Here is a 20183-nt window from a genome sequence, read left to right on the forward strand (position 1 = left end):
TTTGAAATTTCATTATCACCAGGATGAGACAGTCAGGTTACTCTCTTCTTGAATCATTTTATATTAAAATAAGAAGTCAACATAAAACAACACTGATCAACATTTTCCAGAATTAATGTTTATTTAAAGATAGGAAAATTAGTTGATAAGGAGGTAGTCGTTTATTTTTCACAATACTTTTGGTCTTTGATTTAACAGAAATCAATACAGATGCAGTTTATTACATCTCAGATATATGTATACCTTAAACTAGTCTTTGATAATGTATCAAGATTTTTATCAAATTCCAAAGATAAATGTATGAAGAATCGTGCAAAATTAATACCATTTCTTTATGATAACATGCATATTCTCTGTGAGAATGTCTATTTTAGATTAAAATATATATAAGTAATGTAATATAAGCGACATTATCGCGTGCAAAGATTAAAAATGAGTATATTATGATATTGTACTTATTATAATGGAAAACTTAATTGGATATATGTTAATACATATTACTCCATCTCACATTCATTGATACAGCTTAATCTCGAAGATCCGGTCTATTCATAGATAAATTTCACATTAAACAAATTTTTTCAATTGTGTTATCTATAGCTAGGCTGCGGATATTTATACAAATTCATGTCTTCATGGAAAAAAGTAAAGTTTCACTTACTAAATATTATAATATCTACACTACTTCGAATATTTTATCTTTTAATTTCGAATAAATGCATAAAAATCTGCAGTCCATCCATCACTTGAATTGTCAATTCCAAGTATGTACTATAAAACTATTAAATATTATGCGTGTTATACGATACACTGCGAATTTTTATGTATTTGTGCAAAATTTAAAGATACAAAAATGCACAGAATTTATGTTAGATACAAAAGTATATAAAATATCCAAAGTAGAGTATTTCTTATAATTTTTAATAGACAGGAGAAATCTCTATTTAAGCTCTATTTTTTTCAATTACGTTCATAAACGTATAAATTTGTATAAAAATCCGCAGTCTAATGATAATCCAAATACTTTCGTGAGCCATTGTACGAGTCTTTGAAACTGGCATAATCCAACTTTTCTTTCAGTTTGTCTCGAATTTGTTGAGTTCACTGTACCTTTGGTCAACCGAAGGTCTTCAGGAAATAAAATGTCACTGAGATATTCTCAACATAACATCAATGTGACACGTTCAATCGATTGCACTCTTCCCCGGCTGACCTTCTCGAAATATTTACAAAATCCGGATAATCCTCGTCCAGCGACAACTTCCGGCACTCTCAATGCCTCATCGATTATTTGGGCACGAGTAGCCACAAATAACGGTCGGTTGCTTATAACATACCTCTACACGAGTAAAACTGTACAACATGCTTACGTCTGAATAATTTCGATCACAGTAAAGATTGTGCAGGGCCGTCGTCATTCTGTTCTCTCTGATGTCTTCGTTTTCTTTCTCGACCACTGCTCAAAATAATCAGTATTCTTTTTTTATAGTAAAATATTGTTAAAACAAAGCCAAAAGACGAAAATTTTCTGTTCAGGATGAAAAGGTATAAGAATTCTTTTCAATAGTTCATTGAACAATTTTTAAACCTTTGCTTGTCTTAAACAATTTTTGTTGAAGAGATACTAAACAATTGTTTGTTTTCTTTTTTAGCAGAAATGAAGCTAATAAAAGAACGGAGAATCTCCAAATAAAGAAATTATTGTAGGAATGACGAGTTATCTCCTTGGTTAACAAGTTAAAAGAAGATTCGAGAGTTACGTGAAAGATAAAAGCGTCAAGGGCATTTCAGTGTCAACATGTTTTTCAAGTTCTAGGACGTAAGATATACAGCTAGACGAGAATATGAAATATTTAATGAGGCTCAGACATTGAACTCAACTTGTGTAGCATTCACAGCGAAAATAAGGAATAACGAATCTGTTTGATCAAGTGTCTTCCAGACTATTTTGAGCAGTGCGAATAAAACGAATCATAATCTTTCATGATTCTTGAATATTTAATCCGCATTGTTATCTCTGGTGCTAATTTTATCTTGCATCGGGTACACGAGCGGCCTTAAAAATGTCTTAAATGAGATAGAAATTCGTTGAATGCACAAGTTTCAAAGTCTAAGCTATCAAAGAGGATAGAAAAATCGTAAACATAGTGGAATTCATTGGTACGTTGTAAATCCATCAAGTTAATGTAGAACTAACATTGTCTGTTACTTCATAAAAGAATTTAATTCGATGCGTTATTACAGTACTGTTTAGAGATTTGTAATAAATTTTAATAAATTCCTTTCAACTTTCTCCGCATCAACTTGATGGATAATCCTAATCTAAGAAGGATCGTAGCCAATGCCGCGCGTCTTTATGCAATTGCATACATTTGCGTAACGGCAATGGCGACGAATGATATGCAAGAGACGCGAACTTTATTTCGGTACCATAGTTCTGATAAAACCTTCCTTTATCGCATTCAATCGAGCAACTATTCAAGCAATTATTCAATAATCATACTGTATCTTATTTCTTCCTGTTGCTGAACTTTGCTTCAATTTAAATTTACCAAAAAACAAACTAAGTTCTCACTACTTTGTATGTTTGCGGTGAATAACTTTCTCTTGTTCTTTCTACGAAGGTTGATCAGCTAAACCGTCACTTTTAAAGTTAGGAACACGTTAAAAGAGTAATATTGAGCAGTAAAATTATGAATTATTTTGTCCGTAATATAAATTTGATTCAATTACTTATATGTGACGCCCTTGAAGTTTGCAGTCCTTTTTTTTCAAGTTTTGCTCCAATTTCTTTTCAAGGGCATTCGAAATATTGCACAATACCTTTTCTACGCTTCATTTCAAGATTATGAAACGAAGGGCAAAATAAATTTTCGTAGCAACACACGACTAACCTCGCACGTGCTGCAACAAAATTGCAAGGACGACAGGTGTTAACATTTGCATAGCCGTTTCTCGCTTTCAGGCCGTTATGAACCTATCTGTTGTTACCCTCTAATTCATCTTGTTCTACTCAAGGATAACAGTAGTTTGTAGATTTTTATAGCTTCTAAATTCTCGAAGACTTTTAAAAGGAATGTTTAATTCTACAAGAGCTAAGAAACACCAAGTTCTTTTTCTTTTTCTTCCATTTGAGATAGAAAAGAAAATAGATATTCCCATATCTTTCTGTCAAGATTTTCCAAGAAATCTTTAATTCTATAAAATCTAAGAAATCTCGTCTTATTTCTCTTTTTCTTTTACTTGGAATAAGCCAGAAAAACGAAGAAAGAAGCCTAATACCTTTTACATTCACCAGGAATTAAATCTTTAGATTTCAAGAGCAATCTCAGAGTCAGCGAGAAAAAATGGCATTCCAGGGGAAGCAGTGACCTGTAACAATGTAAATTCATGAATGACCAGGAAAGAAGATTCCCAGACAGGTCGGTTCTGCATGAAAGAAAGAAAAGGGGCTTGCGAGGTACGTGGCTGAGGCGCGTGCAATTATCCCGCTCATTAGAACTCTGTTAACTGGCACCACTTCAAAGGCTATCTGGTCCGTTCTTCTTGCGTTTCCGCAATAGCTAGTTCACGTTCAAGGGCATCAACGGCACGTACTTGTCGCTTGGTCGGAATTTGTACTGGGAGCACAACCGGTTCGACTCCTCTTCCGCGTAACCATTTCTGTAACAGACCAACCACGTAACAATTACATCGATTACGATCGATTATTTCATTGAAATGTTACCATTGACAGTGTTGTGAAATTTTAGATTATTACGATTAATACAATCTACATGATCTGAAAGTTTATCGAAATTAATTCTTTACGACAAGTGTGTTAGAAGCCATAAGAAAAACCCATAAACACCATCACCATGATCATAAATCATCACCAACTGATACCTTGTGGGAATTTTTAATAAAATTACATCTAATCGATGGTCATATGTAGTCACGAAAATACAGGTTGTTTCTTCTTGAGAATATCACGCATCACCTGGAGGACTGTTTTGAGGAGGAGGACCTTGTAGGTGTAAAAGTCCCGCGGCGAGTTAGGACACTCGTACCGTGTCGAATTCACCCAGATATGGGGACAACTGAGGAGAGTCGGTGACGTAATTATTAAGAGCGTATTTAGTCGTTGAACACTGCGGGAAGATAGTTTTCGCTTCTACTTTTTATACACATGTTTTATATATATGTGCGTGTTTTGGATTATCCAAACGATACTAAAAATTTCTTTCTTTTTTCAGGGAAGTATTAAACGAAGAAGGGCAAAAAATACCAAAAGCTTTTCTTCGAAGAAATATCAAATAGAACCAAAAAAATATAAAACAATTCTTTACACTGCTAAGAGGGTAAAAAATGTGACACTCTTTGGTATAATTTTCAAACATTTTCTTTTCTTAAAGAATTTTTACTGAAAGAAGACTAAGAAACTTTTTCTTCTTCCAGTAGAATATGCATGAAAAATTTCGAACAACTATTATTTGAACTCAGTATTTTACAATTTCTTTTCTGTATAACTTTTTAAACCATTCAAAGGTTTAAAAGAAAAAAAAGTTTAATTCTACACACGATCGAAAAAAGGAAAAAGATTTAATTGCTTAAACAAGTATTAAATTTAATTATTGATTAAGAAATTCATTAAAATAGTATTCGAATAAAAATCTTCTAAAATAGAATATTTTCACAAATTAAACAAACGAAACTCCCTAAACAAAGAAATTTCACACGAACGTAAATTCTTCTAATGTCTTTGAAACCTACCTCTGCCATTGCGAGCACGGACGCCTCTCCTGAAAGCAAGTCACTTGTATCACGTTGAAGAAAAGGGCACCAAGGGTGTTCGCCACTTCGGAATTAATGTTCTGCAGGCATCTACGGAACTTGGCATCGCAGTCACAGTGGGACCGTGTGAACGGTGAATGGTTGCATATGCCATTAATGCACTCTTTAGGCGATATCGTGATCGGACAGTGGTCGTGTTCTCTGCAACAAGCGTCCTCGCTTGCATGGTGACCAAGGTCGTCGTACGATTTTGCCAAAGTACCTGGTCCACACCATTTTGTGCCTGGATAGATCAGTCCACTGCCTGGAGGTTGGTTCTGACGCAATACAGAATATATTATTTTTTTTACAATTTCCTAAATTCTGACTCCTCTTGCACAATAATGTATTAGCTAATAATATCAATGAATTTTGACAATTCTGAAAAGTGATAAGTATAAGTTGTACGCTTCTTGTGCATAAACAATTTTTTATAATTTTATTATATGTCTTTTTTTGATATGTTATATTTTTATTATATGTATACTTTCGTAATTATAAGTAATGTAATTTCTGAGATTTCATGAAGTATACACATTGTCTGTGTATAAAGTTCTAATCTATCTTAAATGAAAATTTAATTAACAAATATATGAAATATAAATACTTTGGTGTGTGGAAATTCTTTTAGTACATTATGAAAGTATGAATTTATTCAAAGAATAGTATGTTTAATCAACTGTTATTTAAAGTATTAATTCTTTGGGTAATACATTGTACAAGTGCGATTTTATCTAAACAATAATGATTAATTTTTATCATTAGTAATGTTACTAGAAAAAAAAGAATTCTACTTACTGCTGCGACTGTCTGTATAATCTACTTCTACCAAGCGAATCAAGCGTTCAATCAACTATGATTTTATTCGATTTCGTGATGAATCAACGTCTGAAGAGAACGATCGATACCTTTCCCTTTTCACGAGAAGCTTTACACGTTTCTTCCAAGTCTGCTACGAGGTTCGCCGACATTTGTCGGACCTTTTTCGGGTCAGCTCCAAGGATCATTTTCTGAATAACACCACGGTCGGTGTACAAGGAGCAGAAGGGTGCACTGGCTTGCAGTTCAACCATTCTGGACATTGTGGTGTCTGCCACGAGAACATTAGCTTCGGTTTCATCTCCCCAAAGCGTAGGTATTAACAGCAGAAATACTGCAAGCATCTGTTTAAAAAAGCAAAAAGAAGAAAGAATCCAGATTAATTCACCAAATCCAAAATATCAAATAAAAGGAATTTTTCGGTCAATTCAAACTTACTATTATTATTCTCTTACATCAATTTATCTCACAAGGATCCTATATGTATTCATTTGATGTTGATAAATATTTATATTTTCTTATTGAATATCTTTAATAATTCTGGTAAAAGGCATCGCAAAGCTAAAATTGACAATTTATTAAAAGTGTTCTTGTCATCAGTGACATCATTAATCGAAAGCAAAACCTGCTTTCGCTGCTGATATTCTATTATTCTGTAAAACGATCACTATATCTGATTCTTAATGGAAATAAATTTTTGTTCATTAATTCGTTTTTTTAATCTTTGATTAGATGAGATTATACTCGTAGATGAATGTTCTCAACGGGGACAGTGGGTCGACAATCTGTAAACGTTTCTCAACTTTGCCGTGACTACATATGAAGTGTACAAATACTAATATTATTGTGTCTTAGCCGCATTTCGTCCTCAATTTCACTTAAGTACACAATATTAATGCTTGTGCAAAACCTGAATACTTTTTATACTCGTAGAATATTATGATTAGATTATTTAATGTAGTAGAATAGAGTATCTTTTACATCTCTGTTGAAAAAACTATATCCGAATTTTATATAATATTTATGTATTGTTTATGGTCCAAAGATTGAATGCTGAATGTTAATTAAGCTTTGTATTACAATTAGCCAATTCATAGAAAATGGATCCATCCAAGGATATATTGAGCAATATTAACAATATTAACAGTATTATCAAAATAGAAAAATTACAAAAATATTATAATACATTTAATACAGAATTAAAACATGCTGATATTGTAATATATATACGTACACACATATTTATAACTTTTTCTTAATAATTTTTTTTCATTACAATAGTAATATGAAACATTCGCACATATCTACAATAATTCTTCTTTTTCTATATATTTTTATTAAAAATATCAATTTCCATAACTGACAATAAATAATATCTTTATTTTCAGATTAACTTTAAAGTCTGCATGAACACTTGGATACCCATACGTTTCACCACAGATATGTTCCCATCGTAACACCTCATAATGATTTGGGGACTGGAGAATCCTCTAATTATGACGACGCGGATCTAATGGAAACTGATTGCGTTACGTGGACAGGACAACGTGACGTTTTTTTTTCTTAATCCAACATTAATCGTTGCTCGTTGAAGTAACCGTTCAAATAAATTGACCCGCAGGAATTCCGGTCGCTTTAACGAGCGAGTTAGGGGGTAGATCAATTAAACGTTATGAAACGATGCCGTTCCTTTGCCAGGCGTGTATCCGTCATGTCCATGACAAGGATTTACCTTGACATGCCAGACGTTCATGACCAACGCATTTTATTTCTTTTTTTCTCCTTGACATATTGATCAAACGTTCTACTTTGTTTGTTGCGTTGTAATTTATCCGGTAAGGATATAAGACTATCAACATTTAAATGTATCATCTTTAAACTGTCACTTAACTCCGATAACGCAAAATTAATTTCCATTCATGATTGCATTTTTATTTATACTAATTAAAACCAATTGTTACATTTATCAATATTTATTAACTGTATACAGTTGCCTGGGATAAGATTAGAAGCAAAAATTGGATTAAAGAACTTCGTTTAAAGTACCAAGACATACCCAAGTACTTACGCATCTATCAGTATGGAAGATTACAGTTCAGTTCAGTTCAAGATGTTTATTGAGAGATAGAGAAATTATTTTTAGAATAGCAAGATACTACAAGATAAATGACAATTGAAGGTATTAATAAATATGACTACGTGCATTTGCATGTCCATCAACAATCATCTTCTTAAGCTGGCAAGGCAATCAGACCAGAGAAGGTCCATGAATCAATCCTTGTGTACATCAAATTGATCTAGTCCCCTTTGTATTTTTGTGTAATTTACTTTGTAACTTAAATAATGTAATATTCATATATGTCATAGCAAAATACATGAGTTTTTTTGCCACGTACTTCTTTTATACTTCTTTAATATCATCTACAGGCCAATGACGATTCTATCGACACTATCACCATCAAACCATTCACGCAATAGAATAATACTCATTGCAGCGAGACAATGCAAAAGCACTTACTGTCGATTTACAAAAATCGAAACGTCCAAATCAAAAGCGTCCACTAGACACTGTAGCGAAGATCTCAAGTTCTCCGGATCACATCTAGATCTATTCAAACCCCGTAAAAAATCGAAAACTTCTACATTATATAAAAATAAAAATTCAAACTTAACATGTACATAAAATTGCAAATTTCTCTATTAAAAAACGCACAATCTTCTTTTAGCTTCGAGAAGTAGAAGAAAATCTTGAATAGAGGATCGCGAGCAGAGGATCACTCGATATCTAAGGTTTGAAATCGAGGAAAGAACACCCGAAGTAGTGACTTGGAGGATCGCCGATCGACTAATGCTGCTTCACCTTTCTAGAGAATCGCTTTCAAAGATCGTTCCAAGGACGACAATCATCGTAAGGTCGCTGGTAGATAAGGAACAAAGACCGAATCGTTTTGAAGGCTCCGCATCCACTGCCCTTCTCCCTGACGCGTCGAAATCGCGAAGGAGATCGAAAAATAAAAGCGGAGATGAGACGCTGGAAGACGAGGGCGATGAACGAACTTGCGAATCCCTGTTGCGAGTCATTAGAAACTTAATACTTAAATGATTTTAAATGGCTTTTAAGTAACCTTCGGAGATTGACGTGAATGTAAATTATCGTTTTCTGTGCCTACGTTCTTTATTTGTCTATGCAAAGAAGAATATGAAACGTGGAAAGACCTTTAGATACTTTGTATGTTGTTGTTTACAGAAATTAATTGTCAGATAGGCCAAAGACGATCGAATTAAATACGTGACGAACTTTCCGAACGACTTAATAATTGGATCGAAGTCAGTGATTTTTAGTGAAGTCATTCAATTTTATTCTATTTTATTATTGATTTTAAAAATTGTTCATCCTATCTTGTCAATTATATCGGTATAGGACCATTTTTTGCACTATATATAATATATGATTAAAACGGATATTTATGTTGTATCATTCTAACTGCTAAATTCATTTCCAGATTAATTTGGAACATGACCAATGTCTCGTTACAATGCTGATGATATTTCAAAATATTTTATACGACACGTACGATATGCACATAAAAATTTTATACTGTAAGTGTGGAAATATCTTCATGAGCCACTGTAAGTAATAACGTCAAATGGATAAATCGACGAGGATTGGTATCATTCAACGACACAGTCCATTCGATCGACAGAAATTTAATCTAATTAGCGCGATTAGACCGTCCCAGTTCAGACAGTCGAGCGAAATCCTACGAGCCTCACGCGAGAATCATCAACCCTATATAGCGAAATTGAGCCGGAATCTGGGTCAGCCGGTCTCGTTGACGAACTTGTCTCTTGAACCTGCGCCAATTCACACCGAATAGCTCTATGATCAACTGGTAAATCAAGCGTGACTCAACTATACTGACCCACCTTCATCTATTTACAAGGGTCACCCATCATAAGTCATCATTACACCTTGTTTTATCCGACACCATCAACTCCTCATAAAAAAAATGATGTAAATTTCTTTGTTTACTAATCTTATTATGGTTCATGACTTTCTTTTTTATGGAAAGCCTGTCTTGATTTTGGAAAAAATGTATACTATTACTTTAAGTATTAAGACACACATTTATTGAAAAATTCTAACAAATTTTCCTTTATTTAGTGTTTTCCAATGAAATGACAGATTTGTAATATAGTAACTATAAAATATCAAAATACACTGAAAGCCATTGACTTTGTAATAAATATTGACAGGTGTCTTAATATTTCTGACTGCCAGCGTAAAAGAATTATGTTATTAAAAGTAATTTATTCTAAGGCATGAAGGAAAATTGTTTTATAATATCGAGTTACATGTATAACGTGTATAACGTGTATACCAACTGCAATTACCTATATCTGAATTTAATTTTAATCTTATCTTTTGTTTTAGGCTATAAACATTACTAAGGATTACAACAGAAATTGTGCATTTACAAAATTAAATGGAAAAAAAATCGTAACATAATAACCGTTCACTTATTAATTATAACCCAATTAGGTAGGCTAATAACCATTAGCATGGTATGACCATCAGTCACCAAATTACTTTTTAATGATTCCTATTATCCCTTTCCAGAAAGAAGACGTGCAAATAATTCTCCATCCACAAAAGCAAATGTCAAGGAATTTACTCTATTGCTCAGAAGTATTTGGATTGCATATTTTTGTCAAAATTGAAGTATTGCTTTTGTCCTTTAGTTTCTCATTAATTTATACATTTTATTAACATTTATGTACTGTTGCTATAAAAGTATCCAGCTACTTATGAGCAACAGTGTATTTAGGAAAACCTACCCTGCCTCCACTCTTACCTGTTTCATTACAAGCGGACTATCTCCAATGACGAGGAATATTCGTACAAAGCCAACAAGAACCAAAAATCAAATCACGATCCAATAAATTATATCACGCTAAGCTCATTCATAAAAAAAATGAAAAAGCGAGAATACAAAGCACGATGAAGTATCATAACGAAATGTCGCGACGAGTGGCCGAGGAATTAGCAAATTAGCCAGGGTTTGACGTCAAGAACAATTTACGAGGAATCGTTGCTCGTTACGCGTACCACGCGCCGCTTAAATCGATCAATTACCCTGTGGAAAAGTGCGCGTGCAGTGGTGAGTATGTTTATCGCAATTTCACCAGGTCAGGATCGCAAAGGATAGGCAAATTCAGTCTCAGATGGGTCAAATCGTCCGTTCTGTCTTGTAGTTTTAGACGTTGCAAGTGGATCGGTTTAGTAGAAACGGATTTTATGAAATTGATTTGAAAGATCGAGTAATAAAAGTAATAGGAGACACGTTCGAGTCGAGGAAATAACGCGAAACTCACTGAAAGAAGAGACAAGGTGCGCAAGGGACTGCCAACCAACTCCCACCTCCGGCTGCGCACCCCGGAAACCGCAACGCGACTCGAGTTACTGCAGTGCGCAACAACCCCTCAACTTACCTTCACTGATTCTGTGAAATTCGTAGAGTTGGATTTTAAAGGTAACCAAGGTGCCATTGGCAAATATTTGGAGATTTAGTATTTGTTAATTTGAATGATTATTGTCGAAGGAAACACTGGACATTTTATTTTAGACAAGTTGAAATATCAATAGTTTAAGGGGTTTACATTCTCTAAATTCTTGGATTTTTAAACCTTTATATTTCTAGATTAAAAATTTTTAGATTTTTTGGCATTTAAATTCCTAAATCTCGAATTGACTATAATAATTGTCCAATTCTCTAAATATTACAAATACAGCTTTAATTTATTACCTTTTTAAATTTGGTATTTAAACGAAAATTTGGTATTAAATGAAAATAGCGCATAATTACAATTTCTGTCTTAATGGTTTTAATTTTATTTTATTTTATCGAAATATTGTGGTAAATGAATCGTTATAAACAAATGTTGAACACTGGAACGATCGCTATTTTTATGTAATGAATACATTTCGAACATAGATATCTTAATGAATGTGTAATTTCACTAACAAGAACTACAAATTTCAAAGGTGAATACAATTTCACGCAAAGGTGTCTCCTTTCGCTCAATTTATCTGAAATTCAGTCCTAGTATGTACCGAGTGATTCCGCTTCCTACATAGACGATTATAAAAGATTCCTTTTGCGTAGTACTTAAATATTCACATTGTTTGAAAAGTAAATTTTTCGGGAATATCGTTTATCGATTCTTTGCGCGTATTCTTTTAGGAATTATATTCTGAATAATGTATGCGTCTGAAACGTACGCGTCTTGAATATAATTTTACACTTTTTCAATTTTATATCTTCCGCTGAAATTATAACTTATCGTTTCCAATTAAAGAATTATATAAAAGCAAAAAATGAATGTATCAACAATCAACGCATTTTTCATTTCTGCATTTTGGGACTTTTAGATTTTACAATTCCTATATTCCTAAATACTTAAATTTTGAAAACACTAAAAAAGCAAAAGACGAGAAAGCAAAAGAATAACAAATTAATGTACATACATTGAAGGATAACTCCGGATGGTTTTCACTCTGAATCGGTAATGGTAAACGGCAGTCAATTTATTGTCTCTACAGGATCACGATTCTCGAATGATCTCTTCGGCGGTTGCAGAGAACCGCGGACGTCAAAACAGGGTAGTTAATCGTAGGATGTCCTTCTTTCTGGATAAAGATCCGCTTTATGATCTCTCCAACGGCTGCTATCAAACTGATCGTTGAAACGGGTCGTCAGGATACTAATATTCCGTGGCATACATATACAAACCTACTGGTCCAGATTACACGGGGGAGATTCTGAATCACGTGATACGTCGCATGTTTGCAACCGTACAACATATAACTCTGTCTGTTGTAAATAGATCGGATTAATTTGTCCGCGGCGCAGGATATGCTGGCGACGTTCTTCCTTCCGTCAGAGATTTTGCAATCGTTTTACGCTTTTAATGCCCCTCAATGCAAACCAATTGAGACCAATGCGACTCTCTTTTCTTTAAACATCCGCGACAGGACTGCCTATTGTCGCGGATTGAAATAATTGAGAACGATTGGAAACTTGTTATGGACGCAGTAATTCTAGATTTCTGTACCTCTTTGTTATTCTCTTGTATTACTTGCAACGTTTGAGTTCAATAACGTCTCGCATCTCATAATTGTAAAACCATCCAGAAACCATCAATTTTTATATATTTTTATATTTTATGTCTTTATTATATATTTCTATATCTTTATGTATACAAAGAGTAGTTCTAGATCTTCATACTTCTTCTCGCACCTCATAACTAAGTTGTGGATGTTTATGTAAAATTATATTTTTATCAGAATGATTAAAAAAGATGAAACATGAATATAACGTGTGCTTAAAATCGAAATATTAAGCCAAACACTTAAGTGCGAAAAAAGTATGAAAGATTTAAACTATAAAAATATTTCTTAAAGTATATAGTTAATTATACATTAAATATAATAGCTTTTTATGGAATACATACAAGAAAACTTTATTTATTCGCATTAGGACTTCATTTTATTTCAATCACGTTAAAAAAATAAAAATATCGTTTTGTTCGTTACATAGTCTTTCGTTCTCGACTCGCGTCTATTTCTAATTATAGCGTACGCTGTTGTGATCAATTATTCTCTCATAAAATTTCAGCAGAAAAAGTTAAAGCAAAAAATAGAAATATCCCTACGATAAAAGGTCGAGTATAGAAAGAAGGAGGAAAAACATTGATCCTCATCGAGATTTATACATTTAGAATGAACTTAAATCTAGAATCTAAGGAATCCATTCGACTTCGTTCGTTTCGTAATTCCTCGTAATGGCTGCTCTGGTGTTCGCCTCAGGTTTGCTAGTACTTTTCTCTTCACTTCCGGACAATTTATGGTATACTTTGCTTCCTGCACTGGCCACCCATTGGACACCATCGCCGATTTTTTCTCCAGCTTTACGAACCACGTTTCCAAGGTTCTCAGCTGTAAAAGTATTCGGATCCACGTTGATGTCCAGACTATTGTTGCCGTGAGGACATCCAGATTGAGAGATGATGCTCAAATCAAAAGGATCCACACCGGACTGGGCCAAAAATTGGCGTATCTCGTCCACATAACTCTTGTCTAATTCTCGGTGCCTGGAGAGGATCGTCGCACTTTGACGATGAGCGAAAGTCAGCTTCTGGCATGTAAAGATACCAGCGTAGTTCACGTAATCTGTAGCGAATACTACGTGAGACGCACTTCCGGCTACACCTTTAAGTAAGTTAAATTGCTGGTTAGTGTGAGTAATTGGACAATTCGTTAGGGGGAAGTTGATAGCGGAGCCAAACACTGACGTGTTTGATGAAGTAATACTATAATATTTCATTTCACATATAGTATACAATATTTTATTTACATATAGCTTTAGTGTAGTACCATGCCGCTATATACAAGGTGTTCCGGCAATTGTAGTACAAGTCTTGCTTTCAAGTAAACAGAATTCGAAGATCTTTTGTTGACAACTAGATTTAGTACACGCGCATGATAAATTTCCAAATTTACTTCCTTCGAGAACAAAGTCTCTTACGAAAAAATTGTATTCTACATTTTTTACTTATTTTCACGTATAGAACAACCTCTTGTCGGTTGTTTACTTTTGTTCAAGCCAGAATTAGTCAAATTCAAGTACTTATTGAAAACGAAGCGTATGAAACAATTTTATTCTATATTTCTAACTTGTTTTTTCATGCAGAATCAGACTATTGTTGACACGATTGCCGCAATATCCTGTGTATTTAATTGTATATATCTTGTTATTCCATTATTTGTTTAAAAGAATGCTTGATCAACTCACGTAAGAATATATAAGAGAGTTTATCTCACACATTCCAATCCAAAAAAATTCAATAAAAATTTCAAACGATTTCAGACCAGTTAACACCGCATATCAAGTTACCAAAGGCTAAAACCATAAAATTGAACTCAGCAATGGCACTACTTTACCATGACTCAGATTCTCCTTAAATCCTTTTGGAACGACAAAGATATATATATTTCGTGGAACATGATCATGATACTTACTAAGAGGAAAACGAACTAGCATTCGTGCCGGCGTACTCGGCTCCGGAACGCTCAATTCACCGGTGTAATGATACTCGTGCTTCAATGGCGTAAGACCTGTACATAGAGACGTCATTTCATTACGGATAATTCATCCCACTTGCCAGACAGTTATCCTATTGACATGCTTTTATGGGTCCTGATGGGATCCGACGTTCACCTTCTTTATTAATTCAAAAGCTTTCAACAATATATACACACCCAACGCGTCATCTATAAGAGAAAATCTTGCCCTTTTCGAAAATTCGTCGTCGATTATTGTTACTATAGTTCATAATGCCAGATGCACCTTTACAATCTCTATTATCCTTTGTGTCTCTACGAATCTTGTTTCAGAATGTTCTCCTTTCATTGTTCCTCTTTGAATTTTAGATTTCTTCAAATTCTGAACACTTTTTCTATCGTTAACCACTTCGTTTTCATTCGACTGCGAATGTATATGCATTTATTGAAAATTTAAAGATGCAAAAGTACATAGAACGCAGGTAATGCCCAAGAATATCATAATATTATACTATTTAAATATGAAAAATATTTAGATTCAATGTCTTTAATTCTCCTTTAGTTCTTTAATTCTATTAATAATATATAATATTTACGTGAGTGGTCCTCAATTTATTGATCACCTGGATTTTCTTTTTCTTACCTAATATTGGGTGATTGGAATCCTGCGTTATGACGTATTCGCCCGGTTCTTCTCCACGAGTATAGTTGTAAGTGATGCAATTGCTAGCAGTCGATGTTTTCTGGATTACGTACCACACACCTAAAAACTAAATTTGCTAAATTATTATAAACATATGACAGAACGAAGTTAAGAAAATTTATTATAGACGAAAATATAATTAACATACTTTGTTCATTTGAAATCCCGGCATGGGTGGCACGATGGGGCAAGCCCCCATGTGATATGTGTGTGGCCTAGCCAGGATAAAGCACCCCAGTAGGAATGTTAAAAAGAATAGGGTCTTCATCTGTGAAAGAAAATTTTTATATTAGAAAAAGCGGAAATGATAATTATAGTAGTGACCTTCTTATTATTAAAAATTTTAATTTTTATCAAATAACACTTCTAATTATCAGCTATATTTCTACATATCAGGAAAATCCCCGAGAAACAAATTATAATCATCCTAATTTACAGAGTCAGTGATTTAGTAAAGATATATCAATTATCAATAAATTTGTCTACATAGTTTACAAAGTCAATGATTTCCCTATAGCAATATAGTTCACTTATATAAAATTATTTTTATCTTTATTTTAAGATAAATGTATACAGATATCTCATTTCGTAGAATAAGTCATAAATGATAGTTGTAACAGTAAACAAAGAAACTTAAGCTTAAATCGATTCATCGTATATAATTTAATAATACGACTCATTATCAGGACTCTTGAACCTGAAACAAAGAGCAAAAACCATAGCACGTCCGGTAACGCTTGAATTTTCTATAGTGACAAAAAAAATATCACTAAGAGCGAAGACTAAGATCAACCTTGATGACCTCAGGGCTCAGTTCCAGAAACTATTTATCACAAGAGAAAAGTCATGTTTCTTTTATTATTCACGGTTGAAAGGAGAACGATATATATACTTCGCGCCACTACAGCACTAATTAGCGTAAGACAAGATAGACAGGCATCAAGTCTTTGTTTGTAGAATTATAGATTTATATAACAAAGTAACAAGCCAAGAACCTCGATTCGCTTAATGCTATTCGTAGCACAGAGATATTTCTCCTTGAATGAAGAAAAGGAACTAAATTAATACCATTTTATCTTAAATACCTTACAAGATATTTAATAAAAATTAGCATTTTTAAAATGTATTTAATAAAATTTATCAATAAAAATTACTATAGCAAATACTATAATAGAGTATTCTGGAGCATATGAAAATATGAATCCTGTTTAAATATATCTACTCAAGTGGCGACTACCATTTATGGCGTATTTAAATTGCAAACGCAAAGATAAATGCAGGTACAACGTACCTACTGATGTAAAACGTAACGCGTTTAATATGTTAAATTAAACGAGCATACTCACTGTTAGGTGACGTTGTCAAGTTCTGAACTGGTACTGTAAACAGTAGCTTCAGTGGAGGATTTTATGAGACATTCCCCACTCTCAATCCAATTATGGGTCACGCATACTTTGAACGGATTAAACACGTTGTTTCTAAAGAATCTGTAGAAGTACATCGATTTCTTTTGTTGCCTTTCGTAAATCTTTCTTTTTTTTCTTTTCCATTGTACTACAATGTTGAATTATTAACAGAATTAGTACAGAACACAATATAATTAAGCCATCTTTGAACATTCTGAATCATTATTTTATAACTACACGGTGTCATTTTTATAGAAAAATGAAAACAACAGAATCGATATCTTTTTTTTAAATATAAAACATCATAAATATGCAATATCCTATGATGTTAAATTTATATTTATTTTAATAATAGGTTATTGTTTGATGATTTATTACATACAAAATATGAGATAAAATTTTCTAGATCTTATACGTATGTTTTCTCACAAAAACCAGTTTGTTTACGTCCATTAAAAAAAGCTGAAGACACGGGTGCCACATAATTTCGCTATACCGCTGCTCGCGATGAGTCATCCTTGTTCGTAACTAAATCAAGTTAGTCGTTCTAGGAATTGCAAACATCACGTACAGTTTTATTCTTTTTATTTCTCTGTGTAATAACGTAACTTAATTTACATTATGAAATAAAAGAGAACTGAAAAATCACACTTACAATAAAATATAAATCCTGAAATTTCACGTTTAGATAAAATACATTTAAATAAAATGTAGTCATTTATTTCAGGATAAAAGTACAAATGATATATTTTCTTAATAAGCGTGTGAATTTCTCAGTGATACATATAATATGGCAACAGCGATATATTCTCAACTGAATTCCTAAGACCTAGTGTGTTATCTTCCTTAGAATACTTACAATGCTTACTCCGAATTGAGAAAAATAATTTTCTTATTCAATATATAATGCAATGATATTTAAGAACACTTGTGAAAGCACTTATTTTGGATGAAATGAATAAGTAATAAGTGAAGAAGAAAAATCTAAGGTAAATCCTAAAAATATACAATAATATCACCACACAGCTTCATCAATAACGTTACACAACTTTTATACAGCAAAAATGAATCATTCAAACATTAATCTCATACACAATATTTTTTGCTTGAGTATACAATGATTTATTATAACACCTATTAAAAATTTGTGATATTGTTCGAATATATTATAGCAAAACAAAAGTTCGTTACATAAATCTTCCATAATGTGAAATAATGAGTGAAGTCATAAAAAAAATTGTTAAATGCGTTCATACGTACGAATAAATTAACATTTCAATATACCCTGAGACATATTCTCTATGCAGTCATACAATTAAAACGTTACAGTATCTGTGTAGGATATATTCCATCCATTTGTATCAGTCTTCGGTATTATAGCGATGGTATTTTCGACATATCTAAATCGTTGAAGTAAGAATGTTTCAGAATAGCACGTGCAGATATTCTATGCACAGGATCATAGATAAGCATCATTTGTAGCAGATCAAGCCCGTCTGCGTCTAATGTTTTAACTTGTGATTCCAAATTGTTTGTTATCCAATTTGGAAATGTAGCTTTATAATCTGACAATTGTGTTACGCCAGGCCATATCTCTTCGGTAGGTGTCCTCAGTATCCTGCAAAATATCTGTTATTAATTTATATTCTATTAAATAGCAACCTAACATGCTACTAACATGCATACTCAACATACCGAAATATTCTAAACAACTGATCAATTTCACTATCTCCTTGAAATAATGGTTTTTTTGTTGCCATTTCAGCAAATATACAACCTATACTCCAGATATCAATGGCACATGAATATCTATTAGTACCAAGAAGGATTTCTGGTGCTCTGTACCATAAAGTGACTACTTCATGTGTATATACTCTGACTGGTATGCCAAAGGCTCTCCCAAGACCAAAATCTGCTACCTTAATCAATCCTGATTTGTCAATTAATAAATTTTGTGGCTTTAAATCACGATGCAATATTCTGCGCTTGTGACAGAAAAGAATAGCACGTGTAATCTATAAAAACAAATTAGAAACTTATTTCAATTTCCACAAAAGTATTATATAACATTTATTAATCCATATAAGTCTATGACCTATCTATTACTTGATTATATTAACAAAGTTATTTGACTTAATATGATTAATATCAAATATGACTTGCCTTAAATCATGATATAGCCTGTGTAATGGAGATTTTATTTTATATATTAGGAATATATTGAATACCTGAAATAAATAGGATTTAACCATTTTTGGCTCCATTAACTTTCCACTACCCAAAGTATCCATATATTTCTTTAAATCCATAGTAAGATATTCGAAAATTAAATATAATCTGGTCTCTTCCATCAGAACATCCATTAGTCTGACAATATTGGGATGTGGCAATTCTTTAAGCAAAGAGATCTCACGAATCGCTGTGGATGGTATTCCTTCATCGTCGCTTTCTAAACGAATCTTTTTCATTGCTACAATCTCTCCAGTTTTCTTATGCTTTCCCTTGTACACTACTCCATATGTACCTAAAAAAATTTTGTTTGCTGTAATACTACTCTTTCATTTTCACATAAAACAACAAAAATCACAACTTACATTACAAAAACAAAATATAAAAAATATACTCATAAGCAATTACTTTACAACTCGATTAGATTTCTTAATAACTACAACTTTTAAAATACTTATCTTTATTAAAAGGTTATTAAACCTCGATATGAAACACGAGTCTAAAATTTGCAAACTCAATAATCAATTACAATATAAATTACATTAAAGACTAGTTGTCTACATTTTTACATAGAGTTAGACGAAATATTTTTAGATAACGAATAAAAAGAATTCTTGAGCAAAAAATTAGTTAGAGAAGCCCAATTTACAAAGTACTATTCAAACCATTTACCTTCACCGATCTTTTCAATTTTCACGAAATTCTCCATGATAGATGCTGGTTATTAAATAGGAAACTGACAGATATATTCTTTTAAACGTTAATATTTAATATGACTTGAATATGTATCAGAAAGTTTCCACGTATACCGTCACGTAACGATTAAATTCAAACGTCGGTACGCCATGATATATACGTTTGAATGTGCAATGTTCGGTATGGTTCGTGACAAGTCGGCATTGCTCTGGCCAATCCTGGCATAGATACGTCACAAGTTGCAATAGTAACGCGCTCATGGAAGTAGAGCGGTTGCCAGCTGTTGCTTGTAAGCCCGCGTTTTTCCCCTATCCGAATAAAAATCGTAATTATTAGACTGCAGATCTTTAAGCAATTTCATATTTTTATTAACATAACTAAAGGAATGGAGATA

The 20183-nt window shown here is 32.9% G+C and overlaps 3 protein-coding genes and 2 long non-coding RNA genes across 7 annotated transcripts; 2 read left to right on the forward strand and 3 right to left on the reverse strand.

The window, feature by feature from the left end:
* Window positions 1–98: 98 nt before the first annotated feature.
* On the reverse strand, window positions 99–12383 carry LOC126873632 (acidic phospholipase A2 PA4-like). 2 transcript variants are annotated; one of them, XM_050634707.1, is made up of 4 exons: window positions 12161–12383; window positions 5721–5975; window positions 4753–5090; window positions 99–3663 (listed from the first exon to the last, which is right to left on the reverse strand). In XM_050634707.1, exons 2-4 carry the CDS (start codon window positions 5973–5975, stop codon window positions 3564–3566), a joined length of 693 nt encoding a protein of 230 aa, XP_050490664.1. In that variant the 5' UTR covers window positions 12161–12383; the 3' UTR covers window positions 99–3563. The 2 variants fall into 2 exon arrangements, with proteins under 2 accessions (XP_050490664.1, XP_050490663.1); XM_050634706.1 differs by lacking the exon at window positions 12161–12383 and adding an exon at window positions 10488–10648.
* Window positions 6291–10481, forward strand: LOC126873637 (uncharacterized). The gene is made up of 3 exons (XR_007692471.1): window positions 6291–9524; window positions 10067–10174; window positions 10253–10481. It is a non-coding gene; the product is annotated as an uncharacterized LOC126873637 (long non-coding RNA).
* Window positions 12384–13154: 771 nt separating the features above from the next.
* Window positions 13155–16966, reverse strand: LOC126873629 (apolipoprotein D-like). 2 transcript variants are annotated; one of them, XM_050634700.1, is made up of 5 exons: window positions 16805–16966; window positions 15607–15726; window positions 15399–15525; window positions 14636–14809; window positions 13155–13903 (listed from the first exon to the last, which is right to left on the reverse strand). In XM_050634700.1, the coding sequence occupies exons 2-5, from the start codon at window positions 15724–15726 to the stop codon at window positions 13434–13436; spliced, it is 891 nt and encodes a 296-aa protein (XP_050490657.1). In that variant the 5' UTR covers window positions 16805–16966; the 3' UTR covers window positions 13155–13433. The 2 variants fall into 2 exon arrangements, with proteins under 2 accessions (XP_050490657.1, XP_050490658.1); XM_050634701.1 differs by having other exon boundaries at window positions 14714–14809; window positions 16805–16964.
* Window positions 16967–17415: 449 nt separating this feature from the next.
* On the reverse strand, window positions 17416–20153 carry LOC126873628 (cyclin-dependent kinase 1). The gene is made up of 4 exons (XM_050634699.1): window positions 19766–20153; window positions 19093–19388; window positions 18560–18879; window positions 17416–18482 (listed from the first exon to the last, which is right to left on the reverse strand). Exons 1-4 carry the CDS (start codon window positions 19800–19802, stop codon window positions 18239–18241), a joined length of 897 nt encoding a protein of 298 aa, XP_050490656.1. The 5' UTR covers window positions 19803–20153; the 3' UTR covers window positions 17416–18238.
* On the forward strand, window positions 18316–19117 carry LOC126873636 (uncharacterized). The gene is made up of 2 exons (XR_007692470.1): window positions 18316–18464; window positions 18630–19117. It is a non-coding gene; the product is annotated as an uncharacterized LOC126873636 (long non-coding RNA).
* Window positions 20154–20183: the final 30 nt, after the last annotated feature.

This window comes from Bombus huntii, chromosome 15 (genome assembly GCF_024542735.1).
Source record: "Bombus huntii isolate Logan2020A chromosome 15, iyBomHunt1.1, whole genome shotgun sequence".
Classification (NCBI taxonomy): domain Eukaryota; kingdom Metazoa; phylum Arthropoda; class Insecta; order Hymenoptera; family Apidae; genus Bombus; species Bombus huntii.

Coding starts and splice junctions, on each gene's coding strand:
- LOC126873629 (XM_050634700.1), bottom strand. CDS start 15,726: ATGAAGACCCTATTCTTTTTAACATTCCTACTGGGGTGCTTTATCCTG. Junction 15,526..15,606: donor CGGGATTTCAAATGAACAAA/GTATGTTAATTA, acceptor TAGCAAATTTAG/TTTTTAGGTGTGTGGTACGT. Junction 13,904..14,635: donor TAAGGAGAATCTGAGTCATG/GTAAAGTAGTGC, acceptor ACTTACTTAAAG/GTGTAGCCGGAAGTGCGTCT.
- LOC126873628 (XM_050634699.1), bottom strand. CDS start 19,802: ATGGAGAATTTCGTGAAAATTGAAAAGATCGGTGAAG. Junction 19,389..19,765: donor AATTGAAAAGATCGGTGAAG/GTAAATGGTTTG, acceptor AAATTTTTTTAG/GTACATATGGAGTAGTGTAC. Junction 18,483..18,559: donor CAGTTGTTTAGAATATTTCG/GTATGTTGAGTA, acceptor GATATTTTGCAG/GATACTGAGGACACCTACCG.
- LOC126873632 (XM_050634706.1), bottom strand. Junction 5,091..5,720: donor CTTCTCGTGAAAAGGGAAAG/GTATCGATCGTT, acceptor GTATTGCGTCAG/AACCAACCTCCAGGCAGTGG. Junction 3,664..4,752: donor CCGTGCTCGCAATGGCAGAG/GTAGGTTTCAAA, acceptor GGTCTGTTACAG/AAATGGTTACGCGGAAGAGG.